Consider the following 18,471-nt stretch of genomic DNA (forward strand, 5'->3'; position numbering starts at 1 on the left):
TTTTAGATACCAAAGTACTAACAGAGAAAGAATGCAAAACGTTACTAGTGCAATATATTCTCTGTTGCCAAAAATACAAGGGCTCTCCAGAAAGTATCCAGCCATGTCCTATGAAAGAGGCATTTATTGAAGAAGATACAAGAAACACTGCACATGGGACAATGAAGCCTCAGTCCCCTTCAAAGTAGGCACCTTGGGACCTCACATAGTTCCCCCAGTCACCATCAGCTGCCCCGTTGTACTTTCCTGAATCTCACTGACAGTCTGAAATTTCTTCCCTTTCAAAGGTGATTTTAGTTTTGGGAAAAGCCAGAATTCTCAGGGAGCCAAATATGGGCTGTAGGTGGGGCTGAGTGACCTGGGTGATTTGATGTTTCACCAGAAAACTCTGCGCGAGACGCATGAGTGGGTGCGTTTTCATGATGAAGCTGCCAATCACCAGTTGCCCACAGCTGCGGCCTTTTGAATCATCTGAATACCTTCCCCAGAGAAATGTTCAAGCTTAATGCAAACTTTCATACAGATTTGTTACTCTACTCAGTCATTTTAAATGTGATGGCCACAAAGTACACACGCTCACTCAAAGGTGTCTACCACCCCCACTGACTAGTACAGTGAAGTCATCATTGTTCATGCACACGCATTCCAGTCCACTCTCCTTGGCTGCCAGGATACATCAATGTCACACAAACCATTCTCATTATATTAACAATGGCTGGACTTCTTCCAAATAGACCTTGTTTATACACATATATACCTAAATGTATAAGTACATGTATATGTATATGAATATACAAATTTATATATATATATACACACACACACACACACACACACATACACACACACAGATGAGGAAGCGGGAAGGTGGCAAAACATTTACAAATGGCTCATGGAAAAACTTACATTCAAACTCTATACTTTATTACTTTCTATGTTAAATAAGGTCCAAGAAATCACAATTCCTATGAAGACAAATGACAAACCTTAAAAAGACAAGATACATTGTTGCTGATATCTTCTGTCAAGACATATTAAAGGAAAGTCGAGTCACTTTTAGCAGCTTGTAAAATGAATGCTGATGTATTCCTGCCCATTTATGTAGGCCTCAGAAGACTGGAACGGATACAAGCATTTCACTCAGTCCGGGAAAGGTCAGTGGCAGTTTGTTACGAGACTGCTTACTCCAAGGCTGCGATAGGTCAGCAGGAAAAGAAAAGCCGTGCACCTACTGGGCCTGTGAACCCTACTGCTACACAAAAACTGAAAGTCTACTTCTTTCTTAAAAGTTACCTAAATGCTTCCAGCTCTATCAGGGCTATGATTACATTTTTAAAATTCACATAAATCAAATATAATTCTTAGCCAATGTTACACAGCAAAACAGTTAGGTAACCTTAGGACTGAGACAAGCCCTAAAAGTACTTGCATAGACTAACAGTTTATACTTAATTCTCAGGCATCATTACTAAGTGTGTAAATTATATGAATTCCCAAATAGTCCATGTTTAATTTGTTTTTAATCTCTTTCTTTTGAACTGGTTGTTCCATTTATCCCTAGTTATGATTTAATGCAAGATCGTCCAAATCTTCCTGAGAACCTTCCTGCCCAGTCACCACCCACAAAGTCCAAACTGCAAATGAAGATATTTTCTGTGTGTATTAATCACACACCCCTCTGACATTTTCGCTTGTGGAAAAAGTGACATGAAAAGGTGTTAATAAAAACAGAGTATTGAAAGCAATAATTCTAAACTGTTGTTAATAATGAAAATTTTTCAAATGCAATGTTTTTCAAAAACAAGACCAGAGTATAGGCAACAGAACATGTACAAAGGATACATGTAATACTGTGCCTTACACTATTTATAAATTGAGACATAAGTGAAAAGTGAAAGAATGGTTGATATAAAATTTACTTTTAAATAACACTGAAAATAAAATGTATTCAAGTTTATAAAGTAAGGGTAAATCTGTGGGTAGCACTAAGTCTGCCCATCCACAAACAAGATATAAAAGCTATAATATGTAGTTTATGATTTTTCTTACTTTTCTATTGCTTATAGTACTGGGTTTGAAAATATATAAATCATCAAAGAAGCTAACAAATAAAAGGAGAGAATAACTTTATTCAGCTCTAAGCTAACCTTTAGTTTAAAAAGAGTCTTCAGAGACTGAAACAGATACTCCTGATAGGAATGCTTCAATAAATGACACAAAGCCTGTGTGTACCACCACTCAGAGTAGTCTGCTGCTCCCCGAAGAACCACAGCCACATTAAGGAAGACACCGCCATGTAAGGAAAATGTTTAAAATACCAACACAATTTCCAGTCAGATGTAGATCAAAATCCAGGCTACAGGAACAGTCTGTGCAAATGCACTGGGGTAAGATGAGTATGATATGATATGTGTAGACGGACAGTGTAGCCTTGTCTCCCTGAACAGAAAGAGGCTCCAGGTTGGCAAATATAAGATGTCTGCCCTTGCATTTGTTCGTTTGCTTCGTCCACCTCTACAGAAGAAGGCACCAACAATATTCAAAACACAGCCTCAGACTCTGTAAGGTATACTGAGCTCCACCACAATTCTGACTCCTCCCGTTCTCCTGTGTCTGGGAATAGGGCCACTTACTGGCCTGGGACACATTCTCAACATGTCTACTACAATGTTGTCTACTACAGTCAAGATAACATACAGAGTGTTAGAAATACAAAGAAGCTTTCCAAGAACTAACCGTCTGGTTGATTAGTACAGCTGAATATGGTGAAAAAGCAGTAATCGGAGAAGACCACAAAAGCTAAGTACCAAATAAGAGGAACAGAGTAAGATAATAAAACAGGAGTTCAGTGGGATAATTTTGCAAAGTTTCACGGAGAAGCTAGAACCTGCATTTGGTCCTGAGGGAAGAGGAAAAGAGTCTCGTACAGTGAAACTGGGTGACCCATGTCAGAGCCCTTAGCAGTACAGCGCCAAAGGGCACGGGCACTTTGGGCAACGACTGTCAAGCAAGAAGCTTGCCCTTTGCACTTACTGCCATGTATGGCCTGCACCCAGCATCTCTTGTCTTGGCAATGGAGTCCACAAGCTGTCCACTGATGCCAAAGTCACAGAGTTTAATGTTTCCACTTCTATCCAGAAGGATATTGGAAGGTTTGATATCTGAAAGAGAAAGATGTCATTCAGTGTAGAAGTAATCAGTCAAATGAGCTATATTGTAAAGTACTTTCAGTAAAAATATTGAAAAACCTTAGACAGTAAGTGATCAAGTCCTTAAAATTCAGATATAAAAAGATGAGAACTATGAAATTTCTCCGAAGACCAGATGCTTAAAAATTCAGTATCAAAAAATGCTACACAATAAATTTAGGAATTCTCTAATGTCTTTGTTTCCATCAAGAGATATATTCATTTACTTGTTTCAAATTCATTACTTAACAGTCAAAATACAAAGAATGAATTGAAACTGTATAGTATACTAAGCTACTTATGTGTCAAAGACTATACAACTGAAAACAAAGTATATGAATTATAAACCCACAATTTAGTTAAAGTAGAGTTTTAACTAACTTAGGAAAGTATCCAATCCAGTACATCCAGAAGACCACAGGCTTTGGGATCAGAGAAGCAAAGGTTCAAAATCTGGATCTAAAATTCACACTGTGAAATTCTTAATATGGCCTGCGAACTTTCAGTAGCAAACACAATTTCCCCACCCACAAAATGAAAAAAACAAATTAAAGCACCCAATACAGTGCCTGAACATTATGTATACTCAATAAATGCATCCACTTATTATTTACACTTGAGAGATTTTTCTGATCTTAGATGGCTTCACCAAGTTTCTCCCAACCTACCCTTTCTTAAGAGTCATCCTTGAGAAAGCAGATTCATTTTTACCACACCCAGAGTGTCTGTGCTTCCCTGCAAATTTGAGAAAGCCAAATCCCTTCTAAATCTCCAGCTTTTATACAGTCTTGCCAAAATGGCCCCTGGGTTACCGCCTTTTCCTCACTGACAGTCAACTCACTGCCAGTGTCTGCTAATCAGCTGCCTGGCCAGTTCTCCCACTTTGCTCACCAATTCTCTATCTCTACCTTAATTTCTATCCATTGTGTTGTTACTACCATGGCTCAATGAACAGAAAGTAAAGGTAAAAATAAATATACTGTGTAACTCTATCTGCACCTTCAAAAACTGGGTCCTGACTGGTCTAAGCTTACCAGGGTAGTGTCAGGCTCCTGGGCAAGAACTAGTTTTAGGTTAGGGCATGAGAAATTCTGGTCAATGACAAAAGAAAACAGAGACATGTAAAGATTTCCCTGCTCCGGACAGCCGCGCAGGAAGAGAGCTTCTTCAAGAAGTTGTCATGTCTAGATGTGACACTAGAGACAGCTTTCCTTATTAACTACCCTGAGGATGGAGCTAACACACTAAAAAGGACACAGCCTGAAGAAGGGAGTTTGAGCCCTGATCACATTGTACCAGGAGCCACCTTAACTTTGGACTTTATTACAGCAGATAATGAATTTCCTTGAAGTTTAAGCCACTTGTAAGAATTTTCTGTTACCTGTGATCAAATGCACTCTAACTGAAGCAAAACAGCTAACTAATTTGATTTGATAAAAAGACTACTATAAACTGATCATTTGATTTAGTAATACAAATATCAAAGTTATTTCTGAAGCCTCTCCTTTTCATTCTACTCCTCATGGTCCTAGTGCCTTACTGTGATACCCTGAGTACGCTAAGGTATCTGAGCAATCCTAAGGTAGAAGCGATACTCTCATAATTGCAGCACACAGGGGAAAAAAAAAAAAGGAAGGACAACCCCAAAACAAGAACAAGGAGGAACAAAATAATTTTGTTTAGGGACCTAACACTACATGATTTTAGGCCAAAAGAGAAAATAAGAATCCTACCTAATATTATTAACAAGCCCAGCAAAAGTAAATGAATTATTCTGATGCTCAAGTTCCAGGGTCAACCGCAAACTAAAATTACTTAAATGCCCAAGTTACTAATTTCTTTAACCACTAGAAACTATGTTTCTTTGAATTCAAGGTTGTTCACATTTCTGAATATGACCTTTGACTTTCTATCATATTTACTGTCAGGCTGAATCATACAGTGTCACATACTGTCTTACATTTGTCCATTACAAATTTACTGGGAATAGTGAACTTACATGCCTCTTCAAAACCACTCACTCACTACTCGGAGTCTGTCAGTAACAAATAGAGCAACTATTTAGTCTATTTGCTCAATTAAATGCAGGATTCCCACTGTCTTCCAATAGATGTGTATCAAATGTTTACAATTTTTGAATCTGTGTCTAATAAGGACAAGATCACTATTCTCACACCTACAAATGCTTTAGAAGAATTCCAATGTACAATACTAGTAAAAGAATCTCTCAATTTGCAAAACTATCCTCTAAAGTAGAGAAGAAACACTTGTAGGGATGGTGGTGTGCCTTTGTAATCAAGGGTACCACCCTCTGATTCTTCTCTGCACGCTCACAGGACAATCTCCATGCCTTACTCATATACACAAAACACTATGTACTGGGTGAATGAATAATTATTTTTTCAACTAAGAGTAATAAGAACTTACATCAAAACCTCTTTCAATTACTTAGCCTAAGATATTAATAAGGAAGACTGAAATTTATAGACTCCCAAAAGAAAAAAAACCCCTAAATTGACAATGAAGTAAGATACATATAGTATGTTTTGCTAAAAAAAGTGATGTTTAATTTTCAATTTTTTTCCTATTATTCCTATTAAGAAAAAATTGTTCTATAAAAAACAATCCTATACCTACCTCTGTGAATAATTTTCAAGTTTTCTTTTAAGTGGTTTAGTGCTTTCACAGTCTGGGAAGAAAAAGCAGAGATGAGATAAACAGTCACCTTTTCATCAAACAGCACAATAGTTTATTGTAACAGCCCACACAGCCCACTGCATTCCATAAGCTTAATGTTTCAATATTTCATACATTTTTTTTTGTTAACTGAAGATGCTGAATAATGATTTTAAATCTGAAAATTAAGTTGCCTTTATATTCCGTTCCTTGACAGTCAAAAAAAAAAAGGAAACTTATGATTTTTTAGTAAGTCATTAACAAGTTGTATAATGTTTCTTATACCTTCAAACTTTTCAAGAATAGAAATATGTAGTACAAGAAAGTCCAATAGGCTGGTTCCATTATCAACCCTAATTTAATAACTTTTTCCAGACTCTCAGTTTCTCACCCTCACTGGGTGCTGAGCCTTCAGAGTAATTTCAGCGAGCCACAGCATCTCTCCACTCAGCCACTATGGCAGCTTATCCAGAATTTATCCTACTGTCTGTCTGATCACTGCTCATAATCACAAAATCAGAAATTTCCTCAGGAATGGAGGGAACAGAGAGTTGATTTAAAATGGTCAAGTCTCTATTGCCATCCAGCTTACAGGTATCAGCTTGATGGCAACAGATACACAGAACACACAAATCTGTAAAGCTTCAAACAGCTAGGCTTGTGTGTTCATTGAGTTATTAATTAGCAAGAAGAGATTTAACACAAAGTAATTTTAAATGTTGTGCTTAATATAAAAGGTGATCACCAAGTCTACACACATGGGCAAATACAGAGTAAATTATTTATAGTATATCTATACTACACATATTACAGTATATGATAAAATAACTTTATTATGTTTTCCAACTTCATGAGTACCCTGTTGTATAGTGAGGAACAGCATTCTGGGATTAGGCTGCCTGGGCTTACACCATTTACCAGTTACAACTGTATAAACTTCAAAGCAAGTTAATTACTTAACCTCTCCATACTTCAGATCTGTCATTTGCACTATTTACCATAAAGAGTTGCTATGAAGATAAAATGTCATAAGATCTGGCCTGATACAAATGACACAACCACTAGCTATTATCATTATGCTACTATTGTTCCTATGAATACTAACAAATTCCAAGATAATATTGAGTTTGGTATACTGGAGAATATGGCTAAATTGATCAATATAAAATTTCCTATACTAGTCTGAATAATGAACAAGTTTCTAGTAAAACTCAGCTTTGTTTTATAAAATATATGAACAGGTATATATCTTAAAATGTAGTTCATAAAACACTTCAATTTCAGCATTAATTCAGCTAAATAGCTTAAAACATTACAAGAGATCTATGCATCTTAAGATTATAATGACTAAAGTTTAATCTGATTTTTTAAATGTCAATTACACACACACCTCTCTCATAACTAAACAGAATTCATAAACTGCATCTTTTTAACACTGACCATTTAGTGCATCAACAGGATAAAACAGCAATGAATAGATAACCTGTACTGGAGGCTGAGGATGCAGGGAAGGAAGAGATAGGAAAATATATGCAATCTGAATATCTTACAACTTCCTATAAAATTTAGTTTACATAACCACTAACCAGATCATGTAATTAACTCACATTCACAGGGATTTCTAAGAACTGTATTAATTTTACTCTATCAAAAATTTTTTCAGAAAAAAATAATTATGAACAACCTTTGTCAACTAAAAGATTCAGAGCAAGAAAGGAAATCATCATGACCTCACTTTTAAGACTGTGAACACATAAGCAAAAAAGTACCTCTTTTCTTCTTGGTACTCTGGTAAAAGTGAATTGGCTAAATTAGTAGTAATGCTGGTTACTGAAATTGCTACTCAAAAATTTGCATAGTTTAGACTGGATAGCCCAAATCTTAAACCACAGGAAATAATACTTTGTCTAAGAGTTTTAATTAAGAGACTTAAAGGAAACTGCTGTGATTCCAATTAATTTATGGATAACTTTAATAATACAACATATTTTAAAATGATTAAGCCAGCAGGGGAAAAAAGGAGCAGAAAATTGCTTTTTCTAATCTTACTGACATCACAATCTATTATGGTTCACTGTGATTATATTGAAAAGAATAGTGTAGTATTTATGTAGAATATATTTTGAAAATTGTTCTTATGACTTATGTTAATTACCCTAAAGAAGTAATTTTGTCTCTTTTCCTATTACAAATGATTTTCCAAGAAAATTACATCCTGTGAAGGACATTTGGGTATGAGTATTCAAAACTCCAGCAGAATCATTATATAAGTACTATACATAAAATAAACAATTTGAAAACCAGGTACTTACTGCTAAAGTGATTTTGCCTAAAATTTCTTCTGGAATAACATCATCTAATACACTATATACATATTTGTAAAACTTATCAAACGAGGTAGACATGAGTTCCATACAGATCCAACAGTCACCCTATAAAATAACAAATATTTGTTATTCTTATATATCTTATTATTAAGTACCATTTGTCCCTTCACTTAAAATAGAAATACAATTAAAGAAAAGCAATCTTATTTTTTTAATTTTGTTTTAGTAGAAATTTTAATTTTGTATCAAAAGCTCTGGGCAGAATATTTTCCTCGTGCTTAAACACAAACTTCTTTGCCAATTTCCCGCACTCTCAATTGTAAGGATAGGAATCATCTTACATAGAAAACTTCGGCATTTTTATAAAAATTTCAAATTTTGCCATAATTAAATCTAAAAATAGAAAATGTGGGAAAATGTTCATTTTCACTAACAAAAACAAAGATTATCGTTATCTTGAGATACTATAAAAACTTTGTAAATTAGTAAGAGAAAAAGAGAGGGAGAGATGGGAGAGACAGGGAGAGAAAAGAAGAGAGAAAAAAAGGGAGACAGAGAGAGAAAAGAAAGGGAGACAGAAAAAAATATATAAAGCACACCCAATGCCTCAAGTCCTTCTCAATGGTTAACATTTAAAATGCAAGTCATCCCACTCTTAGCATCCCTTTACCCTTACCTTGCTGTGTTTTGGATAATCCTCATCATCTTCTAATATAAAATATGATTTATTTATTTTAACTTTGTGTTTTTCATCTACAGTCCCTACTAGGGCGTGCATTCCATCAGGGCATGGGCTCAATAAACATTCTTTAAATTAATGAATGCTGGCTATAATGAAACTGAATCATTTAAAAACTGATGGCAACATATAGAGTGTTTTAAAACAGTGTGAAGTCAACTGGACAACTAAATAAGGGAAATAAAAGTGTTTATACTCATTGATAGAATCATGACCAGGAATTTAACTTAAACAATCACAAATTACAAAAACAAAAACAAACTAGAAACCACTGACCTAATCTCATGAAGAGGAAATGGTACATCATTAAAGGGATTATTTAAAACCAAATTATCTTGAAAACTATACAGTTCTTGAGATGTATGCATGAGAAAATGTAGAGCATAAGTCAATACCATGATTATAACACTATCGGAGTATTTGCACATATGAACAAGTACCACCAAGTACCTTGTAAGAGTGAAAACAACTATCAGGATGATGACTAAGAATTATCTAAAACTGATTACGTATGTTGTTGCTAATGAATGGATCCAGCTGGATCCTTAGAGATTTTTCTACCACTAATCTCCTACCCCTCATGCCTGGCCTGCATTGATCATGAGATTAATGCCCCTAAAAGTAAAATGGCTTGCCCAGAACAACACTGCTAAATACTGATGTAGCCATAAACAGAATCCAGTTTACTTAACTCCTTTCTCCTATCAACACCTACAATGGAAAGGTACCTGACTTATAAGTAGATGAGGCACGTTTAGATAAGTATTGAGAAGAGATATAGCACTCTTACAATAGGACCACCTGTTAGAGCACTCGTGTAGCTACATGGCTTCACACAATACTTACTTGTAAAGCATACTTGATGTAAACTTTTACTTAATATTTATTTTTTTAAGTCTTCTCTTTTATTTTGAGTGCTCTTACACAATGACTCTCAAAAAAGACTGAGTAACACCATTCACTCAAAACACATACTTGAATTTATTTTAATCTGAAGACATCACAATAGATTTACTAGAACTTTTTTATTACAGAAAAAGACAGCACACTTAACTCATCTACTTAGAATAACAGTACAGGAAGGAACTGAGCTTCAGTAGTGTAGCGAAGTACAATAGAAAGATCACTGATATTTAGAGTCTGAAAGGCCTGACTCTGCTCTCCCACTTTCTACTTTTATAAGATGGGACCCCTCTATTCCACACCTGGGAAATGGGATTGCCCCACCATCCTCAATGAACTATGATAAAGATCAAATGAGTTAATATATGTAAAATACAAAATAAAGTTCCTGGTAGGTGGTAAAAACTATAGCTAAGAAAACAAAGGGAGAAGAGGAGAGAATGGAAAAATAGAAAGGCAACCAAAAGAGAAAGAAAGATACGGGAACAGTGGAAATAAAGGTAAGAAATGAAAACTAAGATTTAAAGATGAGAAGAGCATGTTAGTGCCAGAGAGGGAAATGTTTGTAGTTTCTGAAGGTACATAACCTAATATGAATTTCTTATTTCTTCTGGTAGTTTCTTTTGGCCTAACAGAGAATTTGGCCCAACAAGCTGCATTTAAAGAAAGAAAAATGGAATGGTCTGAGTTGCCTCAAAAAGCAGGGACAGCAGCATTACTCAGGTTCATGCAAAGGATGGAATGGCCATGTGACTCACAGACAAAAGAAATTACTGAACCTGGATTTACTGAACAAAAGATAGAAGACAATGAAAAGCTGAACTACTAGGATCAAGACAAGGTTCCTAGTGACGGGATCCACATGAAACCAATAACATGCTTGTGTATCACCAGTGACCACTTAGAAACTTCTTTAAAAAGACACTACTAATAAAAACTATAAATGCTCAGACTGTAACAAAAGAAGCAAAACATTTATGAAGACAAGTATAAAATGTTAGTGAAGAGCATAACAACAACCTAACCAAAGAGAGGCAAAGCATGCTTATTAAGTGCGAAGATTCAGGATCACAAAGATGCCAAAGTCCCCCAAATTGACCTAAGAATTCAGTTAGATTCTACGAGAAATTATCACATACCTGGACAAGCTTATTCTAAAACTTACATAGAAAAGTAGAGCCAAGCATAGCTCACATGATTTTAAAGAAGGGGGACTGATCTACTACTATATAAAAACTGTTATAGAAAGCTATCACAGTAAAAGATGGTGGTACTAATATAGGGGGAAAGTAAATATGCCAGTGGAACAGATTGAAAAAACCACGGACCTAGGAAATTTGATTTATGATAGACGCAGCAAAGCAAACACCGGCAAAGGGTGGACTATTTATTCCATGAATGCTGCTGAGACCAGTGGCCTTCCATATACAAAAAAGCTAAATTAGATCATCACCTCAAATCATTCACAAATAAAAATACAAAAACTCCCAAAAGCAATTTCAGAAAAGCAAAAGTAGCCCTGGCTGGTGTGGCTCAGTGGATTGAGCGCCGACCTGCAAACCAAAGGGTCACCAGTTCGATTCCCAGTCAGGGCACATGCCTGGGTTGCAGGCCAGGTCCCCATTACAGTGCATGCAAGAGGCAACCACACATTGACGTTTCTCTCCCTCCCTCCCTTCCCCACTCTCTAAAAATAAATAAAATGTTAAAAAAAAAGAAAAGAAAAAGTAAAACTTTTTTGTTTTGACAGTTTAAGACTTCAGGGTAGGAAAAAAATTCTTCTCCAAAACATACAAGAAAAGAATAAGACCCATCTAATTTAACTCCATTATAATGAATATTTTTGTATGATAAAGGACATCATACCAAAAGTTCAAAACTAAGACAAGAACATCTATTTGGATGTTTTTTAAAAAGGGGGAGATTAGTACCTTGAATAGTAAAACATATGCTAAATCAATTAGCAATAGACAATGCAATAGAATAATGGCAAATGGATATGAATAGGCAAGTCACACAAAAGAAAACCTGAATACACAAGTAAAAAATTCTGTATCTCACTGGTAATTAGGTAAACATAATTTTAAAATTGAGGTACCACTTCAAATCCACCTGACTGCCCAAACTGAAACATTTAATAATATCAACTATTAGCAATGAGATCTATCACAATAAATGTATACGGCCCACCAACATCCCCAGCCCCTTTGTTATGTACATTGTGCCCAGCTAAAATTACAGTTCTCAGTCTTTTATGTAATGTAGGGCAGCCAATGAGAAGTCAACACAAACCTGTCCTGTCATGATTCCAGGACAGCCCTTTTAGTTCTTCCCTTTCTTTTGTCTTGCTTTCTCTGGATAGCTGAAAGCTAGGTGCCCACTTGGACTAGGAAGCAGTCTCAATAATGGAAACCACAAACTAAGTAAGCCACTGCCAGTCTCCATTACTGACAACTAAGTACAATTCCTGATACAGAAATTACCTTTCTGACTCGTAGGAATGTAAGTTAGTATAAACAATAAAGACAGAAATATGGCAACATCCACTAAAGCTGAAGATACTCACTATCATTTAACCTAGCAATTATATTTCTAGGTATAAACTCTAAGAAACTGTAACCTAAGTTGTCAGCAGACATGCAAAAGAAAGTTCCTTTTTATACTGTTTATAATTGCAAAAAAATTAGAAACATTAGGATTATTAAATATTAAAAACGGTATATTTAATCATTAGAATATTACATAGCAGTTAAAATAAATTAACCAAATTATATGCAAGATGGGGCAAAAGTAGATTTACAGTTGTTCATATGGAAAATAATACAATAAAAATGCAAGAGTAAACTGTTTCACATACAACTGTAAACCTACTTCTGTCCTACCTGTATTACATATCTCTACTTACAGGGACAAATCTTGAAAACTATGCTGAATAAAAAATTCTATGGAAGACACAAACAGGATTATTCCATTTAGGTAAATTTTGAAAATATGATAAAGCGACTATGTATTTATTACTTAAGGGAAACTACATATATGGAAAAAACAAGTTGAAGGAAATATTAACTTCAAGGTCATGTTTAGATTGAGAGAGGAAAAGGGAGAATAAGATGAGGACTTCAACTGTATCTATAATTTAAAGACAGATAAAGAGCAAATATGCCAAAATGCTAGTCTGTGGCATGGATACACTGTTATTCCCTGTAATTTCCTTTATGTTTGAAATATTTCACAGTTTTAAAAAAAGTAAGAACTACCTTAAGAAACTAGAAAAAAGAGAGTAAATTAAACCAAAGTAGAAGAAAATGAGTGATTAGAATAAAAAAATTTAAATTAGAAAACAGAAAAATATAGATAATTAATGTAACTGAAAGTTGGTTCACTTAAATATTAATAAATTTGATAAACTTCTCACCAGACTACTTAGGGAAAAATAGAGAAGGTGCAAATTATCTATATTGGAAAAAGACAGGGAAGAAACATCACTATATTGTCTATACATATTATAGATGAAAAGAAAGGGCTATTATAAATAATTCTATGCCCATTAATTTGACAATTTAGATGAAAGGGACAAATTTCTTCAAGGAAATTTACTACCAAATATCAGTCTCAAAGAAACAGATAACTAGAATAGAATTCTATCTTCAAAGGAAATAGAATTTATAGTTGAAAATCTTCCCACAAAGGAAACTCCTTGTTCAAATGGCTTCATTGGTGAATCTACCAAATATTTACAGAAGAAATAATAGCAATTCCATAAATTATTCCAGAAAATTGAAAATAAGGGAATATTTCCCAACTCATTCTATAGGGCTAGCATTACACTGATACAAAAGACAAAACAAAAAACCATTATAAGAAAATCATCAGTATCTCTCATGAACATGTATATAAAACATAAATAAAATTTTAGAAAAGTTAACAATATGTAAAAAAGTAATAAGTAATAATATAGTGGACTTATCCCAGAAAGACAAGGCTGTTTTAATATTTGAAAAGCAATCCACATAGCTTACCACATTTTAAAAATATATGCAATCTTCTTAAGGATGTATAAAAACAATTTGACAAAATTCTAATATCCACTCCTGATAAAAACTCTCAACAAACTAGGAATAGAAGGGAACTTCTTCAGCCTGATAGAGAACATCTATGAAAAACCTATAGCTAACATCATATTTAATGGTGAAAGTCTGAATGTGTTTCCCCTAAGATCAGAAACATGACAAGGATGTCCACTCTCACCATTTCTATTTAACAGTGTCCTAGAGGATCTAGCCAGTGCAGTAAGAAAGGAAAGAAAGAAAAAGAACAAAAGGGGTGGAGGAGAAGGAAGGGGAGGGGAGGGAAGGGAGGAGGAGAAAGAAAAAGAAAAAAGGAAAGAAGGAAAAGAGGGAGGGCAGGAGGATGGAAGAAAGGAGGAAGGAAGGAAAGAGGGAAGGAGAGAAGGAAGAAAAGAGAAAAATGACCCAAACTGGAAAGAAGGAAGTAAACCCTCTTTATTCACAGATGACATGATAATCTATGTAGAAAATATGATGGAATCTACAAAAAGCTTCCAGAACTCATGAATTCATTTAATAAGGTTACATTACCTAAGATTAATAAGAATCAACTGTATTTCTACATTAGTCACAAAATAAGAGGAAACAATTTTTAAAATCTCATTTATTAAAGTATGAGAAAATATCAAGTACTTAACGATAAATTTAACAAAAAATGTGAAAGACTTGTATGATAAAAACAACAAAATATCGCTGAAAAATATTTACAAGATGCAAATAAATGAAGATACCATGTTAATGAGTCATTAGACTTAAGACTGTTAAAATACTGATACCCTCCCAAATGATGTATAGAGCAGTGGTTCCCAACCCCCAGGGCTGTGGACACGTACCAGTATGGTGACCTGTTAGGAACTGGGCTGCACAGCAGGAGATGAGCAGCAGACAAACAAGCAAAGCTTCCCTGGAATTAGGGACTGAGCTCCACTTCCTGCCCACATCCTGCCCTCCAGCCCCAGCCATGCAAAAAGTGTTTTCCATGAATCTGGTCTTTGTGCCAAAAAGTTTGGGGGCTGCTGGTACAGAATCAATGTAATTCCAGTCAACAATTCTGGGAACTTTTTTATGTGTGTAAAAACTGACAAGCAGACACCAAAATCCATATGGAAATAGAAAGGACTTCGAATAGCCAAAACTTACTTTAAAAAATAAAATTTAAAGACCAGCACTACATGATCTCAAGACTTTCTATAAAGCTAGAATAACCAAGACAGGTGTGGAATTGGTGCAAATATAGACAAAATAGAAGAATGGAACAGACTAGATAGTCCAGAAATAGACTCACATACTGATTTCTAGCAAAGGTGCAAAAGGATATCCAAAGGCAAAATAGTAAACATCAATCCACACCTCTCACCATATAAAAACTAACTCTAAATGGATGATAAACATAATTGTGATGTCTAAAACCATAAAACAGTGGGAAGAAAACATGAGAAAATCTAAGTGACTGTGAGTTCAGCAAAAATTCCTTAGATACAACACCAAAAGCACAATACATATAAGAGAAACTAAAAAAATTGTCCCACATCAACATTAAAAAAAGCTTTCACTTTCTACAAAACACCGTTGCCCTGGCTGGTGTGGCTCAGCGGATTGAATGCTAACCTGCAAACCATAATGTACCCATTCAGGACCCCAGATTGGGGTGTGAAAGAGGCAACCCATATACTTATTTCCCTCCCTTTCTTTCTCCCTCCCTTCCCCCTCTCTAAAAAAAATAAATAAAATCTTTAAAAAACACCATTAAAATGTATAACAGATAAGCCATAGATATGGGGGGGGTAAACATCTGTAATCATATATCTTATCATAATCCTGTATCCAGAATATTTTTTAAAAACTCCCATAACTCAATATTAAGATAAACAAAAATTATCTTTAAAAAATGACAAAAGATTTTAACAGAAACTGCCTCAAAGAGAACATACAGTTGGCAAATAAGCACATGAAAAGCTCTTAAAACATCATTGGTCATTAAAAGATGCAAATTAAAAATGCAATGAGATTCCACTCTAAATCTACTAGACTGGCTAAAAATTTAAAAAAGAGACTATCCCAACTGTTGGAAAGATGTGAAGAAACAGAACTCTCCAACACTACTGCTGGAAATTAAAAATGGTGCAGCTACGGTTGACCCTTGTACAACCTGGGTTTGAACTCCACGGGACACTTACATGTAGATTTCTTTTCAGTATACAGTCAGCCCTCCATATCCCTGGGTTTCACATCCTCTGATTCAACCAAATGTGAATCGAAAACAGTATTTTGGATTTGCAGCTGGGAATCCGAGAATGTGGTGGGCTGATTGCATGTTATTGTTCTACTCAATTTTACATAAAGAACTTGAGCATCTGTGGATTTTGGTATTGGTGACATTCCTGGAACTAATCCCCTGCAGATACTGAGGAACAACTGTAGTTTAGTTTGTGGGGGGAAAAAGTTATATGCAGATTTTTGGCTATCATCAATAAATCAACAAACAACAAATGTTGGAGAGGATGTGGAGAAAATGGAATCCTCATGCACTGTTGGTTGGATGCAGACTGGTGCAGCCACTGTGGAAAGCAGTATGGAGTTTCCTCAGAAAATTAAAAATGGAACTGCCTTATGACCCAGAGATTCTACTTCTGGAAATTTATCCAAAGAAACTAGAAACACTAATGTTCAATATAAGTACCCCCGTGTTCACTGCATTGTTATTTCCAACAGCCAAGATTTGGAAGCAGCCATATGTTTATCCATCAGTAGATGAGCGGATAAAGAAGCTATGGTACATTTACACAATAGAACACTACTCGGCCATTAAAAAAAAAAAAAGGAAATCTTACCCTTTGTGACAGCATGGATGGACCTGAAGAGCATTATGCTAAGTGAAATAAAGCAGTCCAAGAAAGACATGTACCATATGATTTCACTCATATGTGGAATCTAATGGACAAAAATGAACTAACAAGCAAAACGGAGACTCACAGAAAGCAGGCTGACAGCTGCTGTGGGGTGTGGAGGTTGTGTGGGGAAGGGATTGAGAAAAAAAGAAAAGAGAGAAAAAAACCTCATGGACATGTGTTGGGAACTGTCCTGCCTGGTTTCAGAAGCTGTAATTCACCATGGCTAAGGCTGAGTGAGAAACCTTGGGACCCTAAGCCACTAAGGAGGTGAAGCTTATCTACCTGGCAAGAGTACCACCTCTGCACACTTTACTTCACCCTGCCTGGCCCTCAGTGTATGATCCGTTAGCCAATGATGGGTAAGATTCCTCAAGGGAGGGACAACCTAAGACAGGCACAATCACGAGGGGGCCCTCAGGGAAGGACCTGGGGGGCTATAGAAAAAGGGGGTGATGGACCCTCACCCCTCGGCTTTGACATAGCCTGAGTCTTCATTCTGTCTGCAAGAAGTCTCCTAATCTCTTGGCTGCGTTACTTCCCCTGCTTGACCTAAGCCTGAAACAATGCCAGAGGTGGGGGCGGCCCTGTGCTGGAAAGGGTGATTCCCCGGGGAAGATCAGGCCTAAGAAAGAATGCATAGAAACCTGTGAAACCTGCTTTGCTAATACCCTCGATTTAAATGATAAGGGTCCAAGTGTGAAATGAGCTTGTTTCCCAAAAGTTTTATGGCCCTTTAGCCATCTGACCCTGACTCTAAATAAGCCCTAAATAAGCCCTCATAGTTCTCTAAATAAGCCCTCATAGGTATCTAATAAACCCTCATAGTTCTTTGAATGTTATCTGTTGTTTGATCATTACTGCCTGACAATGATTGATGGGCTTAATCTGAGAATGTGGGTCTTTGGAGCCACTGGTTGCTCACTGATTATAATAATGCTCTGTGTACTTCGACGCATTTGCAAATTATTTTCCCAGGGTCGTGTGAGAGACCAGCAAGTAGCAAGCTTTGTGGGATCTATAACGGTCCTAACTAAAAACAAGGGGGAAATATAGGAGACCATTCTGCATGGTGTGGGCCCAGCTCCCACTTGGAAAGGCCAGTGGAAAGCAAGGTCCGGCACACAGGACCCACGCCCACAGATAGGTTCTCCCGTGGGGAATCAGGCCTGCATTGTAACTGGGCCACTTTGAGACTTGCTTTTTGCTAAAACTCCCTCACCCTGAATTGAGGCAGCAAACGTTTACTGCACATCTTTAAAGTAACTTCCTAAAGTCTGAGCTAAACATTCCAAGGGCGAGTGTAACCTGTTCAACCACTTTTCCCTTTACATTTGCAAATATCCTTCCTTTTTATGTAATTAGCAACATCCTCTCCTTTGTTTTCTGTAAAAGGTAACCACCTAAAGTGAACCTGTGTGTAGTAAATGAGGACCATCCTCAATGTAATGTGCCCAGAAAAAAAATAAAAGCCTGTCAAGGCAAGGGTGGGGTGCTCTCCCCTTGAGTGGATGTGCCATCCCTTTTCCTCCACAGGACTTGGTAGTCCGTGTGAATTTGTCTCGTTTCAGCCACAACGCTGCAAACACTGCAGGACGGTGTCCCCGTCAGACATGGAAAACAGTGTGGTGATAGCTGAGAGTGGTGGGGGAGGTAAAGGAAGGTGTAAGGGGATAAATGGTG

At 36.2% G+C, this 18,471-nt stretch overlaps 1 protein-coding gene across 3 annotated transcripts in view; it reads right to left on the reverse strand.

Moving 5' to 3' along the window:
- The window catches only part of MAP2K4 (mitogen-activated protein kinase kinase 4), a 109,505-nt gene that overhangs the window by 22,654 nt on the left and 68,380 nt on the right, over positions 1–18,471 (reverse strand). For all 3 annotated transcript variants that reach the window (XM_053930610.1, XM_053930611.1, XM_053930609.1), the window contains 3 exons: positions 8,177–8,296; positions 5,826–5,877; positions 3,034–3,161 (listed from right to left, as the gene is read on the reverse strand). In XM_053930610.1, coding sequence (XP_053786585.1) covers positions 3,034–3,161; positions 5,826–5,877; positions 8,177–8,296 — 300 coding nt within the window. The remainder of the gene's footprint in view (positions 1–3,033; positions 3,162–5,825; positions 5,878–8,176; positions 8,297–18,471) is intronic.

Source organism: Desmodus rotundus, chromosome 9 (assembly GCF_022682495.2).
Source record: "Desmodus rotundus isolate HL8 chromosome 9, HLdesRot8A.1, whole genome shotgun sequence".
Taxonomy (NCBI): Eukaryota; Metazoa; Chordata; class Mammalia; order Chiroptera; family Phyllostomidae; genus Desmodus; species Desmodus rotundus.